Here is a 23014-nt window from a genome sequence, read left to right as displayed (position 1 = left end):
ACTGTAACCTGCATTTCCTACTTACAAAAGGCAGTAAAGGAATAATAGAGACAGCACAGGAGCAACTTCTCTTTTATGTAATTTCAATTTGGGAAGAGCTGTAACCCACTTTTTCAAGAGTCAAGAGACTATAAAGAGAAGCAGTTGTTGTTCACACCTCCTCGCTTAGAATCCTGGTGTGGAGAGTTTTGGAATAAGCATTACCACAAAGTACAATTGTAGTAGTAGTAGGAGTTTTATCCAAGTCGGCGAGTGAACCAGGAAACGGACCAATAGTAGTTGGTCCTGGCAGGCGAGTATACCAGGATAGATGATGATTTCAAGTACTGTGGTTGTGGTAAAGAGGTGTGTTGGAAAATAAGTGTTAACTCCATCAGCTTGTCTTGATGAACTGATTATTAAGCTATGCTGACTAAAGTGTTTCTTTTGAAGAATAAAGTGCTAACAATTGTTCGACATTTGAGAAATTAACATTTGCCCTGGGTTATGAACATGTGCTTTGAGGAATAGACTTTTGTTTTGTAAAGCAAGAGACTGTGGAAAAATGTATTGCTTTGATTTATGAACAAGCCTTTGAAAGAAAGATATTTGCGTTGCCACGTGGAAGGATATATTGCATGGAAAATACCTTTTGTGCTACGTTGAATGGAACTTTGTTATTACACAGACCTTTCTTGAATCTAAACTTTGCTCAAGGTATTCCTGAATTGATCCAGGGGAAGGGAGTTCAACCCTGATCACAAGGAGCACTTATTAAAGCTTTTGAGTTTTGAATTGATATGTTATTTTGTAGAAATTAAGACAGCCAAACAACCCTTGTATAATTTTGTTGTTAGTATGAGGTCAGATACTTTTTGGACACTAGGTCATTTTTCTTTAGTCTTACTTTGTTTGGCAGGGACATCCTTGTTAGGCTAGGGAAAAATAGGCATTTGTCTCACCCCTTTTTATTTAATAAAATGGCATCTTGTGGGAAAACTCTACCTTTGGGTCTGTCTAGCATTTCTGACTCCTCACACTGGTGAGGAGACACCAGGACAGGGCTCTCATCCAACACCCATGCCAGAGGTGTTCACACCATGCAACAAGCTCCAGCAGGGGCCAGGGGGAGACACAGAGACCAAAAGAACTCCAGCCCAGGAAATGGACAGTGGCAACTTGGTTCCGAAAGAAAGCGCCACTTAACGATCAAAAATCCCCTTGTTGCCGCAGGACTCACTATGGACGTGGGTGGAAGCCTCCAGGTCTTGGAGAGGGAGCCGGGCCCAAGTGCAACTGCCAGGATCGTAGAGGGGGTCCTGCCCGGAGGCAGCAACGAGGCGGCAGCAGTGGTGGGAGGCACCCACACCGGATCCCGGCCCGGGAGTCCGTCCAGGCAAGAGCGTTAAAACAGCGGCGGATCAAGTCTCCCCCCAGAACTAGGGACCCGGAGCCGGGCACAGAGTGCATGGCGCTCGAAGTGTGTGTGATGCCTGGGCAAGGGAAGCCTGACAAGGCCTCAGGGGTCCTCAGGACTGTGCGTAGGCTGCGTGGTCACACAACAGACCTTGGAACTCAGCGGGAGGCAGGCGCCATCTTGGGTTCCCAGAGCGGGGCTGTCTGATGCCAACAACTCGGTGCAGGCAGGCTCTTTTCCAACAGCGTTTTGCACGCAGGATGACCAAATCTACACATATGGCGTCCTGAAGTGTGTGGTGCAGAGCGAGCTTTGAAAAGTGGTCTCGGACCATGTTTGTCAGATCTCGGGCGGCCGCAATCACAGAACCATCCACTTGTTCGGGCTCCAAGCTACGCCCCTCCCCCAGCGGTTCTATGTAGAGGTTGAAGATGACGGTGGACTGGATCGCGCCTTGTGAACCTTTCAGGAAAGTGGACGTTACTGGGTTCTGTTGGGGCCCGTCTGGGTGAGATAGTCTCTGTTTGGAGATGTACACAGCAAACCACTGCAGGACTGTTCCATTGAAGCTCGTGCACGCAGCAAGGATTTTGAGGAGTGCTTCATGGTCAACAGTGTTATAGATGGCAGGTAAGTCAAGTAGGGCGAGTAAGCAGGCAGTCGTCATTTTCCAGGAATTGTAAAGGGCCATTGATAACTAGGATGGTGGCGGTCTTTGGGTTGCAACATAGTCAGAAACTGGATTGGTAGTACTGCAGGAGATTATTTGAAGTGATCCTTTCTTGCAAATTAATGGAGACAGTCTTCTCAATAATTTTGCTGAAGAAGAATGAAGTGTGTGATGAACACTAGTTGGCTAGGTTGTCTGGCCCAAGTGTGGGTTCTTCAGCAGCAGGAGGATCTGTTCCAGTTTCTGGCATCTGGGAAGTTGCCCTGCATGAGGGATGTGTTGACATTGTTGAAAAGGAGTGATTCATCTGTGGTGACCTTCAGTGGAGAAGAGGGGAGTATATAGTCTATGTAAGCAGTGGGTAGGTGGGCTGTGAGTGGGTTTCCAGGTCTTCTGGAGTAATTGTCCTGAATTCAGTCCATTTTGACATGTTTCAGGGCTGGGCCAGGAATTGAATTGATGCTGTGTATTGGGGAGGTTTTTCCAAATCCCCAAAGACGGGCTCGCCATGAAAGCAAGACGACACAGAGCAACACAGGTTTGATCACCGGGTCCGCGCTTAGAAACCTCTGTGTATTAAGCGTGTTCTAAATAACCAATCGTATCATACCACTTGTGGCAAGTGACGAGGATCTATTGTAGAGTTGTTACATTGAATACTTTGCTTGTGTTCAACTTAATCCCACACAAGGCTAAGCTCCATCAGAACAGCAATTGTAACATGCCAAATATGGATAACTTCAGTCAGGAAGCCCTGATCATTTTGACAGTAGATCAATTTAAAGAAATGTGTAAAGTCAGGAATCCTACTGTAAAAGGAAAGAAAAATTAATTGTTTGCAAGGTTGTTAAATCACCAAAGTCTGGGCTGTAGGCATGTAACACCTACTAACATACATGTGGAAACTGATTGAGGATGATGGTTCAGAGTCTAACTCTAATGTCTTAGAAGAGGCAAAGTCATTGCAGGATAGGAGCCCCTCTTTGCCATAGACTGCTCTTTGCCTCAAGCTATTATCACTGGGAACCCCACAAGGTCCATCACCGAGTCCAGAATGTGTCTTTTGCGAAAGAGACTGTTAGGGAGAATTGTCTCTTTAGGCTGAATTTCCTAACCTAGTGAGTCCCCCAGCAGCTTTGCTGGATTTCTGGAGTTTGTTTTTTTCTCCTGCCAACAGTGAGACTCTTTTTCTCCCACTCTTGGACATGATTTATGGTGTTCCTTTGACTGGTAATGTGTTTTATGGGCTATGGGGTCCTTTACTCCATAGGGTCTCATGTGTTTTTACTATGTGTGTTACACAGCACCCTCCGTGCAGTAACACAGGGGTGTCATAGTGACACCCCACCATAGACTCCATACCCTGGGACTGACTACTGTCTCCCAGGGCATGTAAAGTCACCACTGGCTTTACTAGTCCCAAATTATTAACAGAAACCGGTACAAACCATCATATTCTGGACGTACTCGTCGGGGCAATTCGATTGCCCTGGGGTCTGTTAGTCGAGGGGGCACGTCTCCGTCCCCCCTGATCGAGCTTTGGCTGGTGGCAGTGGATACTACTTTTTATATTCGACCACGAATATATCCCTATGGTATTTTCCCATTGTTCGAGGCTACCAACTTTAATTATTTAATTCTCATAGCCTCGAACATACCGCCGGTTTATTTATTTAATATTAATTCGCCGGTTGGTATTTTTTGCCAGGACTCGATTCTAAAATGGCGTTTGTGTTCTCTTCTGTGACTCCAACCCCACTCGAGCCCTTTGTTCCACTTTTAGGCAGGCTTCTCCACAGAAGCCTCCAAAAGTGGTGCCACTCTGTCTGGGTACCACTTGGGGTGTGGGAGGGGGTTTAGGCACCCTGGACTGAGTTACCTTGGTAACTCAAGTCGCACTCTTGTGTGATTGGCCCAAGTGGTGAGCCGGCTGGCTCACCACTTAGCATGTTTGACAGCTAGGCTGGGTGAATGGGGGTGTGCTGCATAAAAGCTGGGCTTTGGGGACTGGAACTTCAGAAGTCACCACAGGACCTAAGAATCCGACGAGGTAGAAGCTGAGCCGACCTACCACGACGACACCACCGGTGGAGCCCAGCGGAAGCACTCACCACTTCCCGACGACAGAGAAGATCTCCCAGCTGGAGAGGCTTCTTCCCCTGACTGGTGGGCACAACCAGTTTACCTTCTTCTCTTTGCATCCCAGGACGTCTTGTGGTTGAATTGCCCGTGCCAAGCACCCCGGCAACCGGATAGCCACTTACCACTGGACCGTGAATAAAAGGACCACTCGTTTTACTTGAGAACTCCACGTCTGGTTTCTTCCCTGGCAGTGCAACTGACTCCTGTCGTCCTCCCCGACGAGATCCTCTCTTCCCCTGGACGAAGCACCGACTTGCATCCGCAGCCGGGAACAACTGCCCCCGCTGGATTATTCTCACCACTTTAAGGTACCGTGTCCGCCAGGCCTCCCTTTCTAAAGATTGCTACAAGGTAATAATAATCCCTTAACCTTCTGGACTGGGCTGGCCGCCTTGACCTTCTAACTGGTCCCTTTCTTTTGGTACAACTCTTTTTGAACCTTTGCAAGACTCTTGTGCACTTCAACCGTGTGACCTTGGACACATTTCGTTCTGATCCTCTTAAAGTGGATCCGGCCTTCTGAACTCTAACTTCACGGTTTTACTTGCCTTCCTCTCTTGTTTTGTTCTTATGAAAGTGTTGGGATCTGTTTCAAATTATATTCTGCTTTTCTCTCCCTTTTAAAACGAATTATTAGAGTGCCATCTGCGTTAAGCGCTCACCGCTGTCTGAAAATAAGTGGGGCTTTACTTAAGACTTGTCTAATATTCTTCTAAGGGAGTGTATATCTTTTAGTGACCGTGTTTTTGAATTGCTTACTATTAGTGCTTGTGTGTTTTTCTAGATGTGATTTTAAATAAATAATTATATCTCTTTTACACCAAGCCCTGGTCAGTGTTTACTTGTTCTACTGTGTTCTTTTGACCTATTGTGAATACTCTGTGTACTGCCTAACTCTTTTTGAGGGAAGTCTGACTGGTCAGCCACAGCTACCAAGTGAATCTGTGTGGTACAGACTGCTACCAAGTGGGTTTACTGCCAAACACCTGTAGTCTTAAATCTTTTGCAGTGGTCCCAGAGGGAACTGCACAGGTCTCTGCCTAACAGACTTCAATTGGACTTCAATTAGAATTTAAAAGGTTGCAAGCTCAAGCTGAAGCCAAACTTCAGGACATCAAGCTCAGGGAATTGGAAATACAATATGTGCTTGAAATGAAAACATTGTCTCTTGAAAATGTTTCCCTCCTAGAGTCCTCTAGGTCTTCCAGTTCCAAGAGGCCTCGCCTGCCTAAAGAAGCAGTGAGTATGTATTATGTCAAACTTGATATTTTGGATTAGTTGGGTGCCTTTGAATACAATCATGGGATTCAGGGTGTCACGGGTAATCGGCATATTCCTTGGCTGTTTTCTACGCTTCTGCAGGTTGCAACTGATGCTGTGATGGAGGTGGGTGAACTTGAAAGACAGGAGTATGAGAATGTGAAGCTGGCTTTGGTAGCCAGATTTGGGAAAACCCCTTCCCAGTACTTTAAGAGGTTTAGGACCCTCAAAAAGACTGATGGTACCCCTTGGGCTACCTGGGTGTGTGAATGTTTGAAAAACGTAGATGGTTGGTTAAGGGTTAGAGTGAACTCCTTTGAAGGAATGAGAATTCTATTTTTGTTAGAATCTATTTTGATGCCTGCTCTCCTGAGCTGAGACAGCACTTGGCTGACTCAAGAGATTGATCCTGAAAAGTTAGCAAAGGCTGCTGACTTGTGGGTTGCCAACAGGGCCACTAACAAGGATTCTGGGGCCACTCACAAAAAGGATGAGGGGAAGCAGAACAAGCAAGATGGAAAAGAGAATTCAAAATCCAACCACCCAAAAGAGGGCCACAAACAGAAAAGGGTAAACACCATGGGAAACCAGTTTAGTCTAGTGAAACCTCTGGTGCTAAACCAGAGGGAGGTCAGCAGAAGCCCCCATTCCACAAAACATTTGGTAAATAATATGTTTGTGGGTCAACTGACCCTGTGAAAGGGGTTCCTACATGCAAGGGTAAACCTTCAGGGGTCCACAGTGTCTCCTTAGCCTTCATTCCGGAGGATGAAGTTCATATGGAAAGTGGTAACTTTTAAGTATTGGCTGAAGTCCCCATTGCAGTCTCAACCAGTGTTTCTTTAGTGTCCCTGGGTCTGTGGGAACAGCAGAATGTAGATGTGTAGAACTCTATTCCAGACAACACAAAAGAATACTACAAGGAGAGTGTACTTTTAAATGGACAGGAGACTCCTGCCATTAGAGACACTGGGGCCAGCATTACAGTAGTGGATACTACTTTTTTTCAGGCCTGAGGATGTTGCTAAGGCACCTAAGGTTCCCACTAATCTTGCTGGAGGCCCACTGCAGATGACTCCTAGACGACCAGCCCTCATCCAGTGCAACAATAAGACTGTAAGACTACCTGTGAGTGTACAAAGTGAGGTGCCTGGGAGAGTCCTGTTGGGGAATGACTAAAGACTTGGAGTTGTATCAAGCACTCCAGGCCTCCCAGTAAAAGGAAACAGGAGCAGACTAGATTGGCCAGAGAGGCAACTTTAGATGACTCTCCAAAGGGAAATTGCACAGATACCTAGGACTTCCAGTCCACAGGGAGGACGCCTTTCTATTCTAGGACAAAGAAGGAGACAAAGGGGACACCCAAGGTCTCGGGCAAGAAGAAAGGTGTCACACCTGTTCCAAGGACAAGGACATCCCTGATAGGACAGTTCAAGGTCACACCTATGACCCCTCCAGTAGCTGAGTCTGAGTGCGCACACTCCATGTGGCCAGGCGAAGGCAGCCACTACTTGATCCTAACCTCGGGATGGTAGCATGAGGGAGGATCACATGGGATGAGACGGCTGTCAAGGGGAAGTGGTGACTCCGGAAGTGGTGATTCCGCAGAACAACCAGAGAATGATGAATCAGTTACTGGTGAAAAGGAGCTAGAAGAAGCCCTTCCCTATGTTGGAGATTTGGATCCTAAAGACCATCCTGAGCTGCAGACTGTGCTTGCAGAATGTGGACCCTCTAGGGCAGAGGTCAAAGAGCGTGTCCTACTCTTGAAGGACTTCGCCAACAGCCAGCTTCCCAGCTGGAAGGGCAAGAGCTGTACTGGGAGGATGGCCTCCTTTACAGTGAGCCTATTGAGTCTATCCCAGGGGACTACAGAAGACTTGTAGTGCCTTATGAGTTGAGACCTCCGTTTCTACAGTTAGCCCATGAGATTCCTTTAGCTGGTTTTAAGAAGATCAAGGAAGGAATTTCTTTATATTTCTACTGGCCCAAGATGGGGTCTGATGTAGATATATTCTGTAGAAGCTGTCACACTTCTCATACTTCTGGCAAGAGTGGAGCCAAGAATGTGGCACCCGTGGTGCCCTTCCCAGTGGTGAGAGTTCCTTTTCTTTTGCGAGGGTAGGGATTGGCATTGTTGGTCCCCTTGACCCTCCCACATCTTTAGGCAACCAATTTATATTGGTTGTGGTAGACTATGCTACCAGGTATCCTGAAGCCTTACCTATGAGGACTGTTACTGCCCAGGCAGTGGCTAAGGCCCTCCTTGGTATTTTTTTACCAGGGTTGGTTTTCCTGAGCAGGTTATCTCAGACAGGGGGACCAATTTTATGTCCCACTACATGCAAGCCATGTGGAAAAACTGTGGAGTGACCTACAAGTTCTCAACAGCCTACCATCCCTAAACCAATGGGTTGATACAGAGGTTTAATAGAACTATGAATAGCGTGATTGGTGCTTTAGAGGAACCCCTTAGATGAAAGTGGGACCTTCTACTGCCATGCCTTCTCTTTGCTTATAGAGAAGTCCCTCAGGAAGGGGTTGGTTTCAGCCCCTTTGATCTCCTCTATGGTCATCCGGTTAGCGGTCCATTGGCCCTAATCAAGGAAGGGTTGGAGAGTGCCCCTTTCCTCAAGCCAGTGAGAGTCACTGACTATGTGTTAGATCTTCGAAGGAAAATGACACAAATGATGACAGACGCTTCCTTCTGATAACTTGAAATCAGATCAGGCTCTGGTTAAACATTGTCATGACCAGAAGGCCAACATGGTGGAGTTTACTCCTGACCTGCTAGTTCTTGTTATGGTACCTACAAAGCAAAGGGCCTTACAGGATAAATGGATTGGACCCTTCAATGTTGTGGGCACACTTGGAGAGGTCAATTACTTAGGGGACTTGGGCAATCCCAAGGAGGCCCCTAGGGTCTTTCACACTAACCACCTAAAGGCATATGTATCCAGACCAGAACTGGGAGCTTTGCTCTTAGCATCTGATCAAGAGGATGAGGAGAGTGAACCTCTACCTGACCTTCTCAGGGGACAGCCTTTAAATGGAAAAATAGAAGGCATTAATCTTCTGATCTGACTCTGCAACAGCAGGAGGAGTGCAAAGTTCTGTTGAATCAGTTTGCCTCCCTGTTCTCACTGACCCCAGGTTTGGCCCCTTGGGGCCAGCATGATATACTCACTGGTGACTGTCTCCCTGTCAAAAGCAGGGGTTACACAATGTCAGACCATGTAAGAACCCACATAAAGGAAGAGTTAGAGAAGATTCTTGACCTCTGGGTAATAGTCATCTACAAGTCAATGGGGTAGTCCAGTTGTGCTAGTACAAAAGGCAGGATCCAAGGAGTTGAGATTATGTGTTGACTATAGAGCTCTAAATGCAGTCACAATGAATCATGTCCATTATTTTCCTATGACAGATGAGCTGGTGGACAAACTTGGTGCAGCCAAATTCCTGAGTACATTTGACCCAACATCAGACTATTGGCAAATAGCTCCGACAGACCATACCAAGGAGAAACCTGCATTTTCCACCCCAGGAGGCCTCTACCAGTTTAAGGTTATGCCTTTTGGACTAATAAATGCACCTGCTACATTCCAAAGGATGGTAAATCATGTTCTGAATGGGGTTGGAGGACTTCTGCATGGCATGCTTGGATGACTTTGCAATGTTCAGCCCCACTTGGGAACCTTGGGTATGTTTTGCAGGCTCTTGAGGAGGCCCATCTGACCATAAAGGCAAGCAAATGTCAAATTGGTCAGAGTAAAGTGGCCTCCCTTGGACATGAGGTAGGAGGAGGTGAAATAAGGCCATTGCCTAGCAAGGTACAAGCTGTACAAGACTAGGCCGCCTCTACTACTCAAACTCAAGTGAGAGCCTTTTTAGGTCTCACTGGTTACTATAGGAACTTCATTGAGAACTGTGGGACCGTACCTTCTCCCTTAAATGTGATCTCCTCACCCAAATTCCTCAAAAAGGTCCGGTGGAATGAGGAGTGCACTAAGGCAAGGAAGCCCTTTGTCAAGCTCCAGTCTTGAGAGCTCCTGACTACAACCAATTCTTTATTGTACAAACTGATGCTTCAAATACAGGAATAGGTGCAGTTCTGAGCCAGCCGGATGAAAAAGGCAGGGAACACCCTATCTGCTTCATCAGTAGGAAAATGAAGGACCGTGAAACAAGGTGGGCAACAATTGAAAGAGAATGTTTTGCAATTGTATGGTCTTTGAAGAAGTTTAGACCATACTTGTATGGATCTACTTTTGTAATTCAAACAGACCACCAACCCTCGAGATGGTTAATGCAGATGAAGGGAGATGATCCAAAATTGTTAAGATGGTCAATCAGCCTTCAGGGTCTTTGATTTCACCATAGAACACAGGTCAGGGAGTAATAACCAAAATGCTGATGGTCTCTCCAGAAAGTGTGACCGACTGGAGTAAGGAGTTTCATCCAGGAGTGGATTACATTCTCCTGTCCCTTCGTCTGGGGCGGGGGGACGAGTGTTAGGGAGAATACTCAGAAATGTGCTAATTCCCTTCTACCACAGAGACCCCCAGCTCTTTTTGCTGCACTTTATCTTGGCGAGAGTGTTAAACCTTTTTCCCACTCTTGTATGTATTTTTCATTGATTTGAACACTGTGTTTCCTTTAGTTTTGGAGCCTGCCAAACTCCTTAGGCATCATCTTTTTACATTGTGACACACAGCACCTTCAGTGCAGTTGCACAGGGAAGTCTCCCAGATTTCCAAAAGATTTAAATACCTTCTCTTGGTTAAAATACTGTTTCTAAGAGCAGTGAAGGGAAATTGACTTTACTTACATTTGTAACTTTCTAGACCCAGCAAACACTATCTTACAATAGGGTGCAGGACGGGTTACTTAGTATCCCCTTTGTCTAGTTTCTCATGTAACATTTTTATGTTACCCTTTCAACAATTATTGGCTGGTGGCAGTGGTTTGTTTTCCTACCATTGTTTGGTTCTAGTACGGGCTGCAATTGCAACTGCAGTAAAGCACCCATGGGTGCCCATTTTGTCAAAACAGCCCTGTTCTTCTTTTTCAGCCATTTCTTGTTCTTGTTCAAAGGTTCTTCTTGAGATTTACTCTGCGTGCCAAACCAGGTTTGGTTCCTTTTTTTGTTTTCTTTGGCAGGATTCACCAGTGAATCCCGTGTCTGGCAGGGTAGGAAGTGAGGAAGGTGCCCGAAACTCCCTGTCCTTAATCCCCTTGGTTACAGGAATGCACCCATAGGTGATTGGCTGGCTGGCTGGCTGTCCTGCTGTGTTAGCTAGGCTGCAAATGAATGGGAGAAACCTGCATAAAATGCAAGGTATTTTGCTTGGAACGCAGAGTCGCCACTCGACGAAGGAACTCGAAGAAGAACTTGGAAGAGACACTTGCTGCAACTCCTGGACCGTTGATTAGCCTGGTGAAGCCCTGCAGCAGTGGCTAACTCCGAATTCGCCTCGACTAGAGAAGCCCTGCAAAGGACGACTTCTCCCCTTGGGTTGGTGGGACCAATCGACCCCAAGACAAACTGGTTGCTTTTGCAGAGTTGTTTGCAGCTTTGCCACACACAAGTCTCTCAGCTTGTGGCCCAACAGGGATTTCATTTTCTACAAAGATATCTAAAACGTTGTGCAAGACTTTTTTACTTGCCTTCAAGAAGTGCTTCAGCTCACCTAGACTTTTGCTCAATTGACATTGGCTGTCCTGGCTCACTGAAAGACTCTTCTAACGCCTTACTTTGTGCCTTAACTATCCCTCCAAAATGTCACACATTCTATAACTTGTGTAGCTGGGAAAGGGTACATTTACTTTGCATTGTGGGGGGGGGGGGGGTACAAAAAGTACTTAACTGCTTAAGAATATTTGTTTACCATTGTTTTATTCCCAAACCTTTTTCCTTTTGACACCAAACTCGGTGGTGTTCTAAATGTACCAGTGCTATATTATTGTCCACAGTGTCCTAGTTATTTGTCACCTCAGGGTGTAGGAAGTGTCTGTGTGCCATCCCAAATGGGTATCTACTGATTTATTGAAACTTGAGTGTGCATTTTTGAAGTATATTTTAAGTATATTTTAAAGTGTTACATGTTTGCTCCCTTCTGAAGAAGGCTTATTCAACTGACTGTTAAATTAATAAATAATTGTTTAATCAAAAAACCTTGATTGTAAGGATTCATTTGGATACTTGTCACAGTGAAACTCTGTTACAACCCTACAGCTCACATGGACCCCTCTTGAGATAATAAAAATTTAGAGAGCGCTTTTGTACTCTGTTTGGCTCGGCGACCTTACAGTCCGTGTCTTGAAAAAACATATTGTCGTGTCTTATGTAGTATGACGGTGAAAAAGCCAAATACTGCTTAAACTAGTAATTATCATGGAACTCCATTAAAAACGAGCGCCAAATTGTTTATAATTATCACCATTTATTCTTCATAATCGGCACGGAAGATAGAGCATTCTGAGGAAACAGGGATTTAGCCCAATACCATATCTGAGCGAATCGAACCACAAAGGACTGATGTATTGCTAAACAGTTGTATATGTGAAAAAGACAAACCTTCAAAAATACTAATGACTAAATGTCTATTGCCGAATTTGAGAAAGGCCAACGGCCGAAACACGTGTCATCCTAAGGGCACCCTCTTGAGATAAACCTGGCTGCTCAGTCACTCTACCAACCTGTGTAGTACATGCTTCTACCAAAGGTTGGGTTAACTATTGTCAAGAGGACAAGGCTGGTGCAGTCGCCCACAAGGTACTGCATACAATCTTGCCTAACAGTTATGATATCCACCTAGCTAACCCTGCCGCATGCATGACCGATATAATCAGACCCGCAAAAAATACTACTAGCACTGAATATTATGCCTTAGACCCTGCAGGAAACGTTTCTCCATGCCAGAAACCCTGACCATGCTAGCGCCCTTCTCACGCCACACCGAGATCCACTAAACAAAACAAACCGCCCAGAATACCACATCGCAACAGCCCGCAAGGTAGTGACCCTTCCATCAGCTGTGCACACCCCCTACCCCCAAAACTCTCCCTTACGATGTACCCTCCTCAACACGAGATCTATCGCAGCCCACCCTCATTAAATTTTGGACCTCATCACTGCTAGACACTGTGGTTGTGGCTGTGACTGAGAAGTGGCTCTCCATCGCTGTCCCCACAGGCTATGCCATCCTCTGATGCGATAGGGCAGAAAAAAGAGGAGTAGCCTTTATCTTCAAAGACTCCCTCTTGCTTTACCCAACCAACTAAACAGCAATCCCAAATTGTGAATCCCTTTCAGCCAAGCTCAAATGCGCTCAGAGCTGCTCTTGACATTGGCAAACAGGATCATGTATCAGCGGCTAGGAAAGCAGCCTCAACTTCAAAAAATATTTCCCTCACACACTGATGTATCTTGAACGACGCACCAAGATACCTTGCGGACAAGCTAAAACAACATGACTCAGAAAGACCCATAAGAACAGCTGACAGACATTGCCTTGACACGCCAAGGTTCAAGCGCTTCAAAATGGGGGGGTGATCAAGCTTCCCAGTCTGGGCACCGTCACTTTGGGACATGCTTCCTCCACATTTGAGACGTGAACCCTCCTACAATGTCTTTGGAAAGCATATCAAAACTTTGTTGTTCAACTGACTGCCTCTCCAGTTCTTTATGAAGTTTTGTTCCGTCCTGTAACCAGCGCCTAGATGCCTATGGGCTTTGCACGCTTCTATTAATGTACAAATAAATAAAGTAGGTGTCCTCAGAGCTTGGTTGAGGGTGTTGAGCTGGATTTTGACATTCTCGTTTATTTTAAAAATCTGTTTATTGGCATATACGCAGTATCACAGTACAGAAGAAATGTCAGGCAATCATAGTCCCAAGGTTCAGATTGAATTGCAACAAAACCTACAACCAAACAAACTGAGCATCATACTGACACAATTTTACATTGGTGTTCTGAGAGCAAGCCAGCGAGTCCCAGGAAGTCACCCCAACCCCATTAGCGCAGAAGGATAGAGTCAGGATCCCCATAGGCTCCAACATCTGCACAGACTGAGGACACCATTCAGGAAGGGGGAGCAATCGCACCACCCTCAGCACTCAATAAGGCAGTTCAGGTGGGGAACAGCATTCATGGAGGCTTGTCAGAAGGGAAAGGAGTGCATTCCAGGCCTCTATATTGGTGGTACATTCCCTTAAGCCCATCTGCATGGCTCTGTGCCACACTACAGTTTCAGCAGTGCTCTACCGCTGCATGTCCGCCAGGATGTTGACATTTTCATATGGGCATGGAAAGGTAGTCATTATCGAGTGGTTACCTCTGTTGTGGGTTGGTTCTGTGACAGGGTACATGATGACCCTGGTGTTGCACATTTTCAGTAGTATCTTTCTGACTTGTTTGATGGCTTGCCTTCCAGGCAGCTTGTGTTCTCCAAAGAAGTTGTTAATTGTGTTGTTGACAGTTGCTGCTGGGATGAAGTCTGTGATGTAGAGAAAAGCCTGGCTGGTTTAGGGTGGGCAATATATTTATTGGAAAGTGGCTGTCTGAGAGTCCGAGAGCAGAAATGTGGAATTTCTTTGATGTGTGTGCCGTGCTCCTTGGGGGTGCATGTCAGTGACATCTTGTGGATCATAGCAGACCCTCAGACAATCTTCCCTTTGCTGCTCTTGTGTTGGATGCTGTAGCCTGTAGGAATGAGGACATCAATGGTGTTTCTAGGTTGGGGGAAAAGTCCTGTGCCTGTGATGTGTGTGGCTAGTTTGAGAGTGGTGATAGATCAGCAATGTCTGCTGCATGTAGTACAGCAGCTTGAGCATTTATGAGCATGAGCCTCAGTGTTTTGGAGGTGGTTTGTGGGTTGGGATGAGTGGGAAATGTATGAGTTAGTGTGATAGATCCTAGTGTGAGCGGATTATGAGTTTGGTGTTTGCTTGTGTTGGTGAGGGTGAGAATGTTAATGGCAAGGGAGGAGTGAGCTGGGTTGCACATGCTGCTGTTCCTATTTGAGATTTAGGGATTCGGGTGCAAATCGGGTCCTAAAAATCATACAGTAATTTCCCTTGTCTTCATCTGCCCTTCGCTTTGGACGCCAAACGAGAGAAACCCTTCACTTTATGAAGATTGTGCCAGATGATCCTTTCATGTAGTTGGATGGTTATGATCTTCTAAATGATTTTTACCGAGAAAAGATTAAAACAGTTTTTATGAGTAGAAGTTAAAAGCAGCTCTTGTGTGCTAGACATTACCCAATGAGCAGGAAGAACGTGTACCTATCGTGCCAAAAATCTAATTTCCATGTGAGCTGCACATTTTTATTTTTTGTCCAATATTCACTACATGTTATAATGTAAATGTCTTCTAGGCGTGTACTAGTGCTTCTTTTTATATACATTCTAAACCACCAGTGATAATGTCATGTAAGTGTGTGTGGCACCAGTTGGCCTGATGAGTAAAATGTTGCTCCTCATAGCTGTCGGGGGTCAAGCTAGCCATATTAGTTTGGGCTACAACTAAGAACCTACATGTATCTAGTCAAAATATCTGAAACAGAAGAATGGTACATTTCAGAGTGGACAAAAACACAATCACACTGCGGCCATTAATTAATTAATTAATTAAATAAATAAATAAAGGGAAGTGGGGTTGAAGGGGTTCAGATGGGTTGGGGTGGCGTTTTAAGGGTTCAAAAAACAGAGTTTTGGGGTGGGACCCCCAAATTAAAAAGAAATTAGTGTTTTCCAGTATTTTTCCCAAAATGAAATGTCCCACTCTGTAATTGTGGTCGGTAAGAAGCTAAATAGTTTTAAGCAAATCTGGTCCCTACACCATACATACCACACTATGCTTGGATAGTGATATTTACAGAAAAGTAAATTGCACATTGCAGTTGAAGGTTTTATGAAATTTAAATTGATCTTTAAATGTGTGACTGTTACAATGGCACTATTTTGCTTGAATATACATAATGGACGCTTGGCTTTGTCTAATGTGCAAATACATTTTTGTAGTTTTTGTTTGGCTAACATGCTGTTTTATGAAATGCAAACTTTGTGCATTTTATGCTGATTTGCTTTTTGATTTATTTTTCTAGATTACAGAATCACTGCAAACACAGTCCTGTGCTACTGCTGTGGCCTGCGCAATTTCAGAGAACTAGCCTATCATTACCGGCATAGTATCCCAGCTGCTGAATTACCAGGTGAGTCCAATTGTTTTCTAATTCGGATTTGTTCCCTTGATGTGCCATTATTGTATGTAATATTTATTTTCGGGTATTGTGACGAAAACAAGCAGATCGTCACCTCTCTCCAATGGGGAGCTCCCCCGCTACACTTACCCCCCTCCTATGGGACAGGGTAAGCGAGATCCCGCTGGAGGTGACTCCACTTTTGGGGACAGGGACGCCAGAGATGGATTTGTCACCATCTTAAATCTGAACAAAACTGCTTTTCATTTGCGGGGTTGTTTAGCTGTGATTGACACTTGGATGTAAAATAACTGGTTAAATCTTAATAGAGACAAAACTGAGGTCTTTATAGTTGGCCCTCAGGCCTCTTGGTCGCTTTGGACCACGGATGTCTGGCCCTCTTCTGGCACTGTCCTCTCCAATGGATTGTGTCAAGAATCTGGGGATCAACATTGCAGCCTCTCTTTCCCTTGACCTGCATGTTCGCGCCAGATGCAGTTTGGGTTATTATAAGCAAAAAAATCTTTTAAAAGGTAGGCCATTTTTTTACCTCATGATTTAAGAGGACCTGTGGTTTTGTCTGCTGTCATGGGAATCTTGGATTATGGTTATGCTACCCTGCTGGCCCAGCCTAAATACTATCTTAAAGACTGCTAATTGTACAAAACTCAGCAGCTCGGCTGGTTGCCGGTTTACAGAGGTATGCCCATGTTTCCACAGCCTTGAACAGAGTCCACTGGCTCCTGGTTGAGGGTAGGGTTAAGTTCAAGGGTTTGTATCTGGTTCATTGTTTGCTGCATGGTCAAGGTGCTCTTTATCTTCATGAGAAGATTGTTCCATATGCACCCACTAGAGACCTTTGCTCATCTAATCACCATCTTCTTCCTGTCCCAATTGTCAAGAAAACAACTGTGGGAGGCAGGACTTTTTCTGAGGGAGTGCAAGGAGGCTTTGCGGACAAATATCCAGACCGGGTTGCCGCAGCAGCCCGAGTGAGAACGGAGCGCTGATTCAGAGCCATGAACAGGAGCTGCTTTCAGAACCCCACACTGAGCAAGCGGGAACGAAGAGAAAACACTGGCAGAACCTGGACTCCACTTGATGAGTTGCTTAAGCGGCTCTGATGTGAGAAGAGGATTGGGCGAGCTACACATTCCTCCCAGGGAGCGCTGCTCATCACAAACAGATATGCCATGGCTCCAGAGGGACGAGAGGGGATGGCAAGGCGAGAAAAACCGAGGATCCCTGGTGTGTGGGGAAAGAACCGAGATGCCCGAGAGTGGGGACAAAGGCAAAGACTAGCTGCAGTGTGGGGAAAGAACCAAGAAGCCCCAGAGTAGGAAGAAAAACTAGCAAAAGATAAAAGAACCCCATAGTGGCGACTAAGAAGGAGCTGCGCGCCAGAGTGGGTGGGAAGAGACTGAGAGAAAGCCAGACTTAAGAGACAGACGAGAAATCTCCTTGAACGGAGAACTGTGAAACACATACATTTAATGGAGAAGCAGAGAGATTTGGCTGGAATCCCAGGACGGCCCGCCATCACTGTACACACTATATGAACTTGAACTGTGAACGTAGGCAAAGGTCTATGGTAATGAAACAAAGGGGTGAGGGGTTAGAAGGCAGTAGCCATCCCTTTCCTTGGGCAATTTCTCAAAAGCCTGTCTTGGTGGTTTTGGGTTTCCTTTTGTTTGAAATGGGGGGAAAGAACCCAGGTCAGAATAGGATTCCAGACTGAGGATTTAATTTGTGTTTAGACATCCTGACCATCACCCTTTTACTCATTTTATATTTTGGAGTAGGAATTAGTAATAGTTTTAGCGAAAGATTAGTCCTTTTTTATGTTAAAGAAAGAGTGCAATATTTGAGAATCATGCCTTATTGTCCGTCTCCTAATTCTGTTTTACCGCAGTATTTATGCAGTACAATGGAACCGATGTACATAAATGGGGTCTACAGGTACGCATTTGTTGGTTGCAGGAGAAGCATTACCCTTACTTTCAACTCATCGTTTATTAACGAAATATAGCTTCAGTAGTTAGCACCTACAGTTGGAGGGAAACACAGAACTGCTGAAAGGAGGTGATGGGTGGGGGAATTGTGTTGTTGCTAAGCAGGTTCCTGTGAGCAAGCGTCCTAGAGGTGTCCTGAGGTCGATTGCTCTGCAGAAGTCTTCATCTTTTCTCTGTTTGGGTGTTCAGCTTGGAAGGTGCCTGGAACCGATTTCCATGCACCGTGACTGACCAAAACAAAATCCTTTGCAGAAAAATTACCTGTACGCCCGCGACCTTCTGGTCTCTCTCGACGGGACAAAGCACAGAAGACTGTGTCCCCAACGGATTACGGAACCTCAGCAGTGGTCTCTGGAGAATTCGGAGTCGGGGTAGTTAACATACCTTATTAAGGTGGACAAGATGGCCCTTGTCATTGATATAAACTATTTTCAATATAGCATTAAATTACCAATTTTGGGGACGGGCAACTATTGGTCCTCAAACGCGAGCCCGGAAAGCACAAGCACAGCATTCCAGACCTGCGCATCCATGAAAGCGATATTGATCACTATTAGCACTCAGAGCTGCCATATGGGGTTCTAATACTTTTTCCGTTTGTTTTAAACAGAACCAGGCTTTGTGCAATACATGCTTCCCTTAAAAAGAAATTACCTATATGTCTGTGATTGGAGAGAAGTATTCCCAGGTCCTGAATGTGAGCAAGGGGGTTGTGGTGTTGCCCTCCATTGGCGACTTGGCTTGGGGAACCGCCTCCAAGGACACGCTGAAGGCTGGGTACAGGTGCAGCGCCCCGGCATGAAATGCAAGCAGCAACTTATGGATTCTGCATGCGTTCTCAGCCTTCAGATTGGCCTTCTCTCTCCAGCAGGTGCTAATATAAAATGCAATCATAACCGTAGAGCAAAGCAAGCTCTGTAGGCCATCTGTTGTATGGTATTGCAGTAGATCTGTAGATATACAATCTGGATGGAACTACTGATCATTACTTTGCGTAAACTTCTAGTTAGCTTTGTGTATTCATTATATAAGAGTAGAAAATGTAAGCAACTAAGCAGAGTGGATGGTGTAGCAGGCCGAGAGCTGGGAAAACTAAGTGGAATATTGTCGTTTTGCAGCCATCTCGATTTCAGGAAAGCTGTTATAAAGCAACAGGGTGTTAAGATAGAATGTCAAAGAGTTTCAAATCAGCTCATGGGTTGAGCACCAGTTGCACAGCTGCATTGTCAAGACTTGATATGTCGTGAAGAGTAAAGGGGCCTCCGTCCCCAAGTCCCCCACAGTGAGAATTGAATGTACTCCCTGTGCGATCCTTGCGGCCACAGGTGTGGATGTTGGATTGCCGGAACTTCGCGATGCCGATACCCCAAGGCCGCTGTAAAGGAAACAGGAATTGGCACAAACAAGCACAGTAATAAATGTATAAGCAGAAGTGTAGATATATCGGCTAGAAGTCTTAACTAAACAGGGGTAGGGGGACACTGCTAACCACACAGGACCTGAGAAGGTGCTGCGGGGGCGCCGCGTGAACAGTGCTTCTCAGTTGCCGGTATGCTGGAGAGTGAACGCCAGCTGAAACACATCTGATTAGTCCTTGATGGTAGAACAACCAAAGAATGCAAGACGTGGACTCTGGTGAGTTCGTCATCTAAATCAGCAATCCAAGGGTAAGCAAAAAGAAGTCCGTTAGGAAGATCTGAGGTCGAAGAGCCAGGTAATCAGAGAATTGCACCAATGCCAGGGAGTATCCAAATAGAAGTCCGTAATCTGAAGTCCGTAGTTCCTGAAGCCAAAAAAATAGATCCTGATCAAAGCAAACGGCGAACAGTCGTAAAACAGCTGTGAAGCAATGAGTGCTTGCGAGGATGTTGTTTTATCCCAATCGTTTCCTTATCACGTGAACAAGAGCAGAATCACGTGACCGGGATAACGTCACGTGACCAGGAAATCGATGCGACAGCCTGACTCTGCCTGACCGTACTCGCCACGGCAAGTGCCAGTGCAGAAAGGGAAACCAACGAGACTGCACACAGCCTCCACCTCGGGTCATATGCTGTCCACGCGACCCCCGCGCTGCATGTGCGCTAATACAGGTGGGTGCAGGTGTACTGAAGGTGGGTCTAACGGGGAATTTGTATGGAACAGAGGGTGCTGTCGGGGTCCTAGTGGGGGTGTGGATGTTGTGCATGACATGCATGCAACCAGCAGGTCACAGAACTAGAGTTAGCATCAAAAGCATTTAGCTATGTGTGCATGTACATTTTCAAAAGTGTTCACTCGTTAATGATTTCCTTTCCCCAACAAAATGAAATATAGTTTACATTATGAAATTCATATACACTAACTTAAACTTGACTGAAAAACATGGAGACAATGCAGTGTTCTACAGTAGCAATACTGTAATGATGCATAATGTAACAACTTAAATGTTTAGGAAGGGAGTTGCTGGACTTAACACATACTGGTCTTTGCCAGACAGGATCTAGTTAGCTTAATAAAATTATCATCCCGATTACTTCTGGTGTCCAATTATTTGAAAAAGAGAGAATGCTTCTTGCCTATCACTCCTACACAGGCCTTTGGCAATTTTAATAGTGATATATTTTATTTATATCGTGCTCATGCACAAGTGTTTCAGAGCGCGACCAGGCAAAGGGAAGGGAACAAGGGAGGAATAAAAACAGAAACAACAATCTTACTAGGCCCAGTGACTTTGAGAAAGCGCATGGGAAGGGGAAAAAGGGGAAATTTCATGGAAGGCGGGGTGGGGGTGGAAAGTGCGGTACAGAGGAGAGGCAGAATAAATAATAAGTCAAATAAATAAATGAGTCGATAAACAGTTGTAGTGCAGCCAGCAAGTGGCAAGTGCAAGGTTAAGCAGATAGGGTATGTCTGATAAGTGCAGAAGAAAAATGGGTGGGGGAAGTTATGGGTACAGATACAGACGCAAGTGCAAGGGGTTGCCGGGGGGCAGTGCAGGAGGGGTGGCAAGGTGAGCAGGTACCTAGGCCCGAAGGTCAGAGGGTGGCCAGGTGCACAGTGCCTGAGAGAAAATAGATCAGCAGGGAAGAAGAGGGGCAAAGGCAGAAGCGAAGAGGATGGTCTTGAGGTGCTTCCGGAACCGGGGATGGCTCTCCTCAAGTTTCAAGGTGGCAGGCAGGCTGTTCCAAAGGGAGGCCCCAGCCGAAGACCGACATCTACCCCCAGCTTGTTTCTTTGAAAAAACGACTGAGGGAGTTAGAAGTAGAAGAGTGAAGGGGGTATCTAGTATATCCATCGATGGACTTTCCATTGAATTCATTTGCATCGAGGGATTTGCATCAAAAAAAATATGCATCGAATGCATGTTTTTGAGGGGTACAGGGTTAAATGTTGGGTTTTAAAGGGTAAAAAAAGGGGGCTGTGGAGGAACCCCCATTAAAAAAAAAAAAATGTATTCGATGCAAATTTTTTCGATGCAAATTTTTTCGATGGAAATGTCCCTTGATGCAAACAATTAGATTGAGAGACCATAAACCAGCGAAGGGCACAAGAGGGGAAGTATTTATGGAGGGATAGTTGAAGGTATTTTGGACCCAGGCCGCAGAACGCCTTCTGGACAATGCAGAGGGTTTTAAATTTGATCCTTGCATCCACTGGGAGCCAATTAAGGGTTTGCGGAGCATGGAGAGATACGACCCCAAGGCTTAAGGCCAAGGGCCAGTCTTGCAGTCCTGTTCTGGATTAGTTGTAAAGGGCGGAGAGTCGAGGCAGGTAGATTTAGAAAGTGGCTGTTACAGTAGTCCAACCTAGAGAGAACCAGAGCTTGGGAAACAGTGAGATTCTGAGGGAAGGAGAGAAAAGGCAGAGTACTTCTGAGGAGGTGAAGTAAGAAGTTTGACTTTTTAGAGACGTCTGAAATGTGTGCAGAGAAGGAAATTGTGGAGTCAAAGATGACACTGAGGTTCTTAGCCACACAAGTAGGGGTGAAGGTATACCGATGAGGAGGATCTCAGTCTATGTTCTCTTGCTGGGCCTCTTTGAGTGCTTGCAGCAAAGGTCTGGTGTAGGCTGCATAGTCTAGGATCCATGCTATGCAATAGTTACACATTCCTAGGAATTAATTTTTGCATCTCCTTCACTGTGGCTGGTTCTCTTACTGACCTGATTGCTTCCACTCTGTCAGGTATTATCCTCTTCCCATCTTTTGATATCAGCTGCCCCAGGTACAGCACTTCTGATTGGCAGTATTGTAGTTTCCCTCTGTCCACTTTGTACCCTTTATTGGCCTGCAGTGTTAAGAGAGTAACCGATTCTCTTCTGCACATCTCTTCATTCTGTGCGCAGATGAGCAAATCGTCTACGTACATAATGATCGTGCTTTCAACTGTTACATTACCCAGGTCTTCGTGTAGTATGCGGTTGAATATGCTTGGACTCTCACAGTACCCCTGAGGTAGCCTGCAATGCTTGTATCTCTTCCCCCCCTAGTGTGAATGCTGTCAAGTATCTGCTTTCTTCTGCCAAGGGGATGGAGAAAAATGCATTTTTCAAATCAACCACTGTGAAATGTGATGCCGTTTTCGGGATACTGCACAGTATGGATGCAGGGTTCGGACCAAAGGAAATTCTTTTTGTATGATGTCATTTAGGGGGCGTAGATCTTGGATCATCCTCCAAGCCCCTCCCTTTGCTTTTTTGATCGGATAGATACAAGTGTTACATGGGGAGTTTGAGGGCACTATTATTCTCTGTGCTAGCAATGCACGTACTGTCTCTTTTATCCCTTCCTCAGCTTCACGGGACAATGGGTATTGCTTCACTCGGGGCACAATTGCCCCTGGTGTGAGTTTTATTACTACTGGTGTTACTCCATGCAACAAACCTACATCATGGGGGCCTGTTGTCCACATATTGTTTGGTACCAGTCTCATGTCGTCATCAAAAAATGGCGGCGGTGCTCCCACCACCGCCATCAACGGGACGGGCACTTGTCTTGTTTGAATTAAAATGTCACATGGTATTGCTATTTCCATTATTATTTCGCCATCACTCTCTGAATCAGAAAAGAGATCCTCATCAGACAAGTCACGTAGGGCGATATCAGCATTGATGCACAGTACAGTGCGCCATTCACACCCATCTATGTCCATCCCAATTACTGCAATCCTTTTAGCTGATACTTGCACAGCATGCAGGTCTAAGGATACCACTGAACCTGGTGCTATGTCTGGGCATACTATTGGGCGGAAGATGAATTCTGTTGGTACCCTCCACTCTAACCTTTTTAGCTCGGGTACTACTTGGGCCAGTGTTTTTAATCCTTCAATAAACATTGTTTCGTCCACT

The 23014-nt window shown here is 45.6% G+C and overlaps 1 protein-coding gene across 8 annotated transcripts in view; it reads left to right on the top strand.

Moving 5' to 3' along the window:
• CHFR (checkpoint with forkhead and ring finger domains) overlaps window positions 1-23014 on the top strand; it is an 893929-nt gene that overhangs the window by 725061 nt on the left and 145854 nt on the right. For all 8 annotated transcript variants that reach the window (XM_069620002.1, XM_069620000.1, XM_069619998.1 and 5 more), the window contains one exon: window positions 15579-15686. In XM_069620002.1, the coding sequence (XP_069476103.1) occupies window positions 15579-15686 (108 nt within the window). The remainder of the gene's footprint in view (window positions 1-15578; window positions 15687-23014) is intronic.

This window comes from Ambystoma mexicanum, chromosome 10 (genome assembly GCF_040938575.1).
Source record: "Ambystoma mexicanum isolate Mex_15411 chromosome 10, UKY_AmexF1_1, whole genome shotgun sequence".
Taxonomy (NCBI): Eukaryota; Metazoa; Chordata; class Amphibia; order Caudata; family Ambystomatidae; genus Ambystoma; species Ambystoma mexicanum.
The sequence above is the reverse complement of the archived record's forward strand: the minus strand, read 5'-3'. Positions and strand labels throughout refer to the sequence as shown.